Source organism: Euprymna scolopes, chromosome 31, assembly GCF_053919585.1.
Source record: "Euprymna scolopes isolate OS-2025 chromosome 31, ASM5391958v1, whole genome shotgun sequence".
NCBI lineage: Eukaryota > Metazoa > Mollusca > Cephalopoda > Sepiida > Sepiolidae > Euprymna > Euprymna scolopes.
This window is the reverse complement of record NC_136512.1, coordinates 38,683,328-38,693,327: the sequence shown is the minus strand read 5'-3', so window position 1 is coordinate 38,693,327 and position 10,000 is coordinate 38,683,328. Positions and strand designations below refer to the sequence as shown.

Below are 10,000 nucleotides of genomic sequence, written 5' to 3'. Positions count from 1 at the left end.
ATTTGTGCTTATTTTCCGATGCCAAAAACGATTTCTTTAATTATCTTTTTTATCTGAATTTGTTTGAAGCAAAATTTTTCACCGTTTGTAATAATAATAAACAGTAAATATTTATTAATTTTAAGCTACGAATAAAGCTAAAAGCTACAAATCACCCCCACAAGTGTGTCTTTTACGCTTCGAGAAAATATGTGCACATTTAAGAGGTGCCTTTACTGTAATCCTAACAAAATAACAACTTTATAGTTAAATATTTAGAGATTTATAAAGAATCAGAATCGGTAATTGTATCGGAATCGGGAAAAATATTGGAATCGTCCCATCTCTAATAGATACATAATTACTTACTATAATAATTATAAAATACCTACAGACACTAGTGTTTCATCCTTTCGGGAATCATCAGTGCAGGATGTCACAAGTTTTTTTGTTTTTACATAGGAGTCACCACTTATCAAGGCGATAGATTCGAACCCGGCAACGGAAGCCATCTCTGGCTTCATTACCTATTCCATTCGGCTACCGTTAACCGCGAAAAAATGCTGTTGAATTTAAATATTTATTTTTTGAAATGCTTTTTAACGTCTGTCAGAGTGATCTAATCATTATATGATGATCTGCGCATACGAGCTAAATTGACTGACTTTAATTCAACTGAAAGTGCTCAACGATAAGAAACGAGTTTCTTAAAGGGGCTGACATAATTATTTACTATAATAATTATTAAATACCTACAGACACTAGTGTTTCATACTTTCGGGAATCATCAGATTCGATGATTAGATTCGAACCCAGCGATAGAAACCATCCCTGGCTTCATTAGCAAGGATCTAATCCATTCGGCTATGAGGGTAAACAATTTATTCCATGTATATATATATATATATATATATATATATATATGTTTTACATACAAACACTAGTGTTTAATGCTTGCGCAATCATCAGTGTAAGAAGTGATGATTACTAGTTTAAACCTAGTTCCAAAGTCAACTTTGACTCTGCAGCTCAGTATTCAACACCTGAACCACTGAGAATTATCACAGAAAAAGACAATTAAGTTTTATTTCTAATGTTGTGGGTAAATATAGAAGGCTAGTCAGAAAGTGTACAATTTATTTCCATATATATATATATATATAGTGGAAATGGTAATTAATAAAAACTGAAGAAAGTGCTCAATACTATTGTAGAGCAAATATGCGTTTTATTTTTTATTACTGTATCGTTCTGTTAAGTTACATTATTGTTTCAGCTATCCGGCTGTTTTTTTGGGCGACTATAGCTTCCTCAGACTTTTACAGAAAAAAAAAAAATATATATATATACACACACACACACACACACACACACACACACACACACACATATATATATATATATGCATACAGTGCCTGCAAAAAGAAAGCTAATTTAAGCTAAATTTAATGTAACTGATTAAACAACCTTTACCTCATTTAATTCACCTTTTATTCCTCTATAATTCTACCTATTCATATTTGACTTTTAATTGAAATATCCTAGTGTTCACATCAATTTAAAAAAATAACTTCAAATTGAGGAGGCAAAAAAAAGTCCGCAGCAACAAATTCGCTTAAAATAAGCTTAAATTATCGCCCCATAATCAGTTTAAAATATCCACCAACAGGCAATAAAGCATCCCTAATCGTAATTATTGTTGTTCCAGGTTATACAACGTAACATTTAGTCCATATGCCACGACTTTCTATTAGTGATCGTCAGGAGCTCATTAATCTCCACCTTTCTGGTTTATCCACTCGAGAAAGCGGCCACAGATTTAAATGTGATGAGAAAACGGTATGAAAGACTGTGCAAAAGCACCAAAACACCGGCAGTGTTCGTGATGCTCCTAAATCTGGTCGTACTAGACTTACTTCTAACAGGGAAGACAATGCTATCAAGATCCGCAGCCTAAAAAACATATTTGAAACGGTTCTCAAATCCAACAACAGTGCAATCTTGTTAAAAAGTGCTGTCTTTCTACTGTCAAGGACAGATTAAAGGAATTTAATTTGCGATGATTTGTTGCAAGACGCAAGCCAATGATATCTGTAAAGAAAAGAAAGCGCCCTCTGGACTTCGTCAGATGCAATGAAGATCATGACTCTTCATATTGGTAAAAGTGCTTTTTAGCGATGAAAGCAAGTTTGATAGGCTAGGAAGTGATGGTAGGCAGTACGTACGTCCGTCGGAGGAAAGACAAAAAATTTAATCCTAGGTGCTTAGTTTCAACGCTGCAAGGTGGTGAAGATTCAGTTTTGGCATTGGGCATTATTAGTACCAATGGTCCAGGGCTTATAGTTCGCTTGCAAGGTCGAATTAATTTGACCAAGAACATTAATATATTGGCTGAGTATTTTCTACCCTACTTTGGTCGGAATTTGGATGATAATCCCATCTTCATGCTGAATAATGCTCCCATTCACACAACTGGAAATGTCACGAGGTTCCTGGAAGAGCATGATATTCCGTGTTTGGATTGGCCTGCACAATCTACAGACCTCAAGTACATCGAAAACGTATGGCATTACATCAAGCAACAGCTACGCAATGATCAAATTTAAAATTTGGAAGAACTTTGGACAAAAATTTAAGAAAAGTGTGATGCCTTTTCCCTTGAGTATTGCTGCAGTCTAATTCAAGGAATTCCCAAAAGATTGCAGGCTGTCAAATTGCAGAAGGGCTATGCTACTACTTATTAACTAGTTCATTGTATTTCTGTTAAGGTCCTAAAGTTACATTTAAATAACAATTTTCCATTGTGTTGGCATTCTTTTTGCTTCCTCAATTTGAAATTATTTTTTTTAAATTGACGTGAACACCAGAATATTTCAATTAAATGTCAAATATGAACAGGTAAAATTATAGAAAAATAAAAGGTCAATCAAATGAGGTATAGTCTGTTTAAACCGTTACATTAAATTTAGCTTAAATTTACAGTTTTTGAAAAAATTACAAGTGCGGACTTTCTTTCTGCCTGTGTGTGTATATATATATATATATATATATATATATATATATATATATATATATATATATATCTGTGGAAAGAAATTGTTTTTACTTATATTTCACCCTCTGTTTACACCAATTTATGAAGCTCAATGTAATTATAGAGCAGATAACAAATAAATGACAAAAGACTATATTCCAAGTTTCATGATGCTGACCATCTTACAGTTTATTCCTTTAAATATGTTGACATTTACAATTCTTTACAGACACCTGTTTCGTAGCACAAAATCATTCATTAAATTATTATATCAATCAATGAATCTATTTTGCCTTTTACTTCTCAGAAGAAATAGCACTCATTAACCCATCAAAAGGAAATAAAATGCATATGGGCATGACTACAAAATCCGAAGATTGAAAGAAAAGTTACAACCACCTTTTATTGTTACTTTTATTGCGCCATTTATATATATATGTGTGTGTGTGTGCGTGTGCGTGTGCGTGTGTGTGTGTGTGTGTGTGTGTGTGTGTGTGTGTGTGTGTGTGTGTGTCCAGTGCTAGACACGAAATTAGGTGTGGTTTTGAAAAGATAATGCACTAGTATAAGCACACTCTACCATATAAAAAGTGTGTGACCAGTCCTCAGTCAGGCAATTAGCAATAAATTAAGTCCTTCTTAGAGAGGAGATAATGCTTGGGAGGATGGACCTATCAGAATTAAGCAGAACCATACTCCAACAGCAAAAAAGGCACTGTCGGACTGATTGTGAAAAAATTATCCCTGACTTATACAAATACCTGATTTTCAAAGACTTTGACTTGTACAAACACTTAACCAGTGCCAATCTAATATAGTTACAAGCGTACATTCTCTTCGTTGTTATTTATGAGAAACGTCTTTCTCATAAATGTATATAAAGTCCTCTTTTTTATTACTGGACCCACATTTTTAATAAGATTTTGCATAAACAGATTTTGCATCCTCCTGGCATGCTCCATTTTCATTAACTCTCTCGGGTTTTCCATCTTAGATTCTTATCTTCATAAGTTTTAGTGTTGCTATGGTGACATTTCTTTTTGGCAAGCGATTTTAGAAGAGATGAAATAATGTTTGTTATCGCTGGCAAAAATAAAAAACAAAGAAAAAAGGAACAAACTTAAAAATGGTCGTTCATCAAAGTAGAATAGCAAAATAGTGATAGGAGAGAACACCATATAACCAAACTTTCAGGTTTGGTTATGAAAACAAATCACATGATTCATATGCTCTTTCAGAATATAATAATTAGTAATACTATAAAAAATAATACAAGAGACTATACTGTATTACACTCTACTTTTTTAAAATTATATTCACAAACAAGGAAAATTTCCACTCAGACGCAAGATCCTACTGTGTATTAAAGACCATGCTTATAGGGAGTTGAGCAGTAAGATGCCTGTTCACATTACTCTTAAATTTCTGCATGTTAGCACAGTAAGGCAAGCAGGTTACAGAGATCGAATTTCTGCACTACATATACACTATACTATAGCATACTATAATAAAAAAATACTACTACACTATAATAACATTACACTCAATATACTACATTATACTACAATAAATAGTAATACGGCATTAAAATAATACAACAGTACAGTATACAACACTATAGTACATTGCACTATAATGAATAGTAATACTACACTATAATAATACTACATTATCCAACACTGGAGTATACTATACTATAGTGCATTGCGCTCTACTACATTATACCAGAACTTGCTCCCATACTTACGAAACTGTTTAAACTGTTTAAACCTCATCAGTATTCCCTGTATTTAAGAACTCAGGTGATAAGTCATCTCCCTCTCAGTACAGACCAATAAGTCTCCTTTGTGTCATGATTAAGTTGCTGGAATCCATATTAAATAGAGAAATAGTCAACCACCTCAGCAGAAATAACCTTCTTAGTGACACGCAATATGGCTTCCATTCTGCAAGAGCTAACGGTTATATCACATAGGATTAGTGAATCTCTTGAAAAAGGCTTCCTTTCTAGGGCAATTGCTCTTGACATATCAAAGGCCTTCGATAAGGTATGGCATAAAGGCCTACTTCACAAGATTTTCAGCTACGGTATAACTGGGAATGTTCTCTCTATCATTAAATTATTTCTCTCTGATAGGCTCATAAGAGTAGTGGTTGATGGACAAAAATCAGAGGCCTGCAGTATTAATGCTGGAGTCCCTCAGGGGTCAATCCTGGGCCCAACTCTCTTCCTGATCTACATCAATGATCTCCCTAAACACATACTTAAATCATTCGTTGACATCTATGCTGATGACACGACCATCTACGGCAACACATCAAAGGCTGTAAATGAAAAAGCTCTCTCTGATTCTCTCTCCTCTGATCTCAAGCATGTGGTTCAGTGGGGGAAGACGTGGCTGGTTACCTTTAATGCATCTAAAACCAAACTCCTATCTTTACATCATCAACGCTCTGATCCCCAGCTGGCATCAATTGAAATGGATGGCTCTCGTCTAGGAGAAGCCCCATGTTTTGACAAGCTTCTGGGCTTGACCTTTACTCCTGATCTGAAATGGAACACATACATCAAGTCTGTTGCCAAGGTCGCTAAAAAGATGGTGGGATCCTTCTACCGCTCCAGAAGATATCTCACTACTGATGCAATTCTCTATCTATATAAAAGCCAAGTACGTCCAAGGATGGAATACTGCTGCCATATCTGGGCAGGAGCTGCTAAAAACAGCCTATCCTGCCTTGATAGAGTACAAAATAGACTTCGTGGTTTAATGGGGATGCTCTTTTCTCTTCACTGCAAACTCTCTCCCACAGAAGAGACGTTGTAAGCCTGTTTTATCGTTATTTCCATGGCAGGTGCTCGTCTGAACTCCAATCTCTGGTCCCCCTTCGCCAATCTTTTACGAAAAACACCTGTCTAGCTGAATCCACTGTCAAAAACTTTCCCCACTCTTTATCTATGCCTAAATTAAAATGTAGATTCCATGAACAAAGCTTCTTTCTTAGAACTGCACGCCTGTGGAACTCTGTTCCGTCTGCCTGCTTCCCACCTGACTACAACCTGGATGTCTTCAAGTCCAATGTAAACAAATTCTTGATGAACCGCCCCTTAAGTAGACACTTTATTAAATCTCCACACTAACGTACTGTACTTACAATAACCCTTATCCCTGAGTGGCTTCCGGCATTGATAAGTGGTGACCACCTTGTAAAAAAAAGAAAATACAACACTACACTACACTACAATAAATACTAATACTACACTACACAATACTATACAACACTAGGTAATACTATACTATAATAAATAATATTAATACACATTTAAGCAAGATAATGTTTAAAGCTAACAAAAGTTATAAAGTGTCAATGCAATCAGTTCTAAATGCCAGTCTCATGGAAAAATTTATATTACTTGGATCATTGGAACTACTGTTCTCATCTTCAATGTTATTCTCACAATGTTTTGGTAGCTGTTATCTTCGACATTCTTCAGGTGTGTTTTGTCAAACTCTGAAATTTTTATGTCAAAATAAATGAAATAGTCTGTGATTATATTTGTAACATTGTCTGTGTTCAGAGTTAAATATTCAACCCCCAAAGGGTTGTCACTTTGAACTGATTATAACTTAACACTTATATCTGTTGCACTACTGATTACTTAAGATTTTTACCAAGTCACAACTGAAATGACGAGAGCAAGCTACCCCCTTGTGTTAAATATAAGATTCCATCACAAATTCTGTATAAATTTCTGAGTTTGACCTAAAGATTCCAGAGTTCAAAAAGATGCGCCTGAAGAAGGTTGGAACATTGTAAAAATAACATTAAAGATGAGAGCAGTAGTTTGAATAATCCAAATAATCTACATTAACAGTCCTCTGGAGGTTGAAGGTTCAATCCTTATTGCAGGCGATAATAAATAAATAAAAATAACTAAAATAAAATAAACCTCCCAAAACTTATACTAGAAGTGTTTGCACATAAAAGCGAAAAATACATAGTGGTCACCAATGTCAAATAAAAATTGATAATTAAATAAACGATAAAAAAATCTGCAATCATAACGAAATGTGATAATTGCCAAAACAGAATGAAAGTGATGTATCAAAAAATAAAATGTTTAGCAAAAAATTAATTTTCAAATCTTTTCAAAACTAAATTCTGCAAACTTTGTGATTTGATTTTCCTGAAATAAAACTTTGTATTTCAGATTTTATTTTCTGTTTTCATTTTTTTACTTCCAAAAGTCTAAAAGTCCAAGCACATTTTTTTTTTTGGTGAAAGTTTTGTTGAATGTCTTCGTCTTTCTATGTTCTTAAAATTAGTTTGTTTGTTTTTTTTCTTTCATGTGATTATTATTTTGTTGTTGTTGTTGTTTTTGTATTTCATGAAATATTTGATGCATCTTAAATGAATGAAAGTAGGAAATCAGTTTAAAGACATCTTTTTGTCTTTTTGCAGGAGTAAAGCGACCATGCTTAAACCACCACTGCAATTTCTATGGCGTTTGCGTAGTTCGCGATGGAAGGGCTGAATGTGATTGCCCAACTTGTTCAGAGGAATTCGATCCAGTGAGTTCAACTTTTAAAATTCTATTATCTCGTTTCAGTGCAAGAAAAATCAACAACTCCAATCAGATTTTTGTGTGATGCTGTTTAACAAAGACCATATGATCATCCTATGGCTCATCGGATTTTGTTTAAAGTGAAGCTGATTTGCCTTACTCTTTCGTCCCAACCAGTCTGGTCCAACGACAGGATAGGGTCGAAACAGCTGTAGGCTAGGTGGGATGCAGGAGCCTCCTGGTATTCCAAAATAGTCACCCATCTGGTATTGACCAAGCTCAACATTGCTTGACTTTTGGTCTAATGAGAACCGATGTGTCAACATGATTATGTCATATAGCATTAGTCTATATGTGTTGTTGAAAGCTGAATCTATCTAATCTTTGTCCAGTTATGCATAAAATAAAAGATTCTTAATTATTAGTTCATATTATTGACCAACTTAAGTGATCATTGTAAGCTCATGTATGTGTGTGTGCTAATTCTCTTGCTCTTCAAGAGTTGATTTCTATTATTGCGACCTCATTCCACAGGTGTTAGTGATCTTTTTTCTTCATACATGATAAGACATGCCTGATTTTAATGTTTTCTCTTGAAGTACAATTATCCAATGTCACTTCAGCCTTACATCCAGGAATGGCAGCATGTCTTGAACCCTTGCTCTGTACGGATCATTAACACGCCCAGGAAGGCCGGATAATTGACTTTCTCTTTTTCCATTATGAACTCAATTGAAAGTCCTATTGTGTTCATTTGATATAGCAATGCTTCGGTTTCTTGTTGTCAGACATCGACTTGCATCAGCAGCATAGTAGTTTGTATTAGTATTAATCCAATTGCCACGATAAAGATAAGTCTGAATCATGTCAATAATGTAAATAACTTATCAGTTGTATTCACTTACAAACATTCTGCTTTTTCTTAACTACAACTCATTTTCATGTTCAAATTCAAAACATATTACTGACAACTTCAGACCAAAATAACAAGAAATACTTCATGACTACTTAATTGTATGATGCACACACACACACACACACACACACACACACACACACACACACACACACACACACACACACACACAAACACACACATATATATTGTGAATTATAAAAATATATAAGGCAATTAACCTACACGGATTTTCCACATTTCATCCTTGTGAGGACTCGTCAGGCCTCTAGTTTTGTTGCCATATTTTTCATAACACTACTTAGCTCTACTAAAGTATTTAGCACTGTTGAAGTAAATACTGAAAATCGATACATAGAATATTATATATCCTTATAATTTCATGCGAAATCATGAAATATATATATATATATATATATATATATATATATATATATATATATATATATATATATACTAGCAGAAGTACACGTCATTAACTTGGTTCAAATAAGCCTTCAAAAATGGATTCTGATTTAGATAACAATATAAATAACGGTTAAATTCTTTTAAACTGATATTTATTTTCTGCATAATTTTTGTATCCTATATTCTCTTTCCTCATATAGATGCACAGGCAGACAGACGCACAGACGTTGAGCTTGATTGCATTGTTCTATAGATGTACAGACACACATGCAGACCTTGCATTTCTCGGATTATCTTTGTGGGGAGTGGGAAGTTGCTCAGACGAACATGAGACGGCAGTATGGGATTCTTTATTGGCACAAACGTATGAAAATCAATTAGGGTTCCCCATTATAAGTGACCCCCATGGAGTCCACCTCTGTTGGTGGGCGATGAAACCTGTAAATTACCCTATCATATAGTGGGTTATCACAGCAAGTTTGGTAACTACGTTAAATGGTGTGAAGGATTATCCTGCTATATTTGGTAACTCTATGAGTGTACATCAAACGTTGTTAGTGTGACCAGGGTTTCCAGTTATAAGCGAACCCCACTGGTGCACCAACCCCGTTGGTGAGAGTGAGCTGTGTAATTCGTCAAAACTTCTCCTTCTCCATGGTGGGTTATTCTACCAAATTCGGTAGCTCTAAGTGAAACGGTGTGAGCGTGCACAGGGTTCTCCATTATAAGTTACCTGATTCGTTGACCTCACTTGATCATACCCAGTTCAGATTTTTGATACCTTTTCTTTTCGAGACGAATGTAACAATGCCAAAATAAATGCAGAGAGCGCATAGAGCATTTCTACGTTGGTATCCGGGACACATTTAAAACCACTTGGAGTGATGCACTCCCAGGCTGTGTTAAGACAGGCATTTAGGGTAAAGAAAACTCTGATATAAAACCTGAGGTCTACTGTCTGCTCTATCGTGTGTCAATCATTTGCACTAACTGAGTTTAAGCTCTTGCTCCAAAATGTGTTGATGTTTATGCACAAAGTCTTCACCACTATAAACATATACTCTGTGTGAATTTCGAACAACTTATTCGTTGGGTTAAG

At 34.8% G+C, this 10,000-nt stretch overlaps 1 protein-coding gene across 13 annotated transcripts in view; it reads left to right on the top strand.

Moving 5' to 3' along the window:
• The window catches only part of LOC145255699 (agrin-like), a 2,182,525-nt gene that overhangs the window by 1,995,238 nt on the left and 177,287 nt on the right, over positions 1-10,000 (top strand). For all 13 annotated transcript variants that reach the window (XM_080114282.1, XM_080114279.1, XM_080114278.1 and 10 more), the window contains one exon: positions 7,475-7,584. In XM_080114282.1, the coding sequence (XP_079970408.1) occupies positions 7,475-7,584 (110 nt within the window). The remainder of the gene's footprint in view (positions 1-7,474; positions 7,585-10,000) is intronic.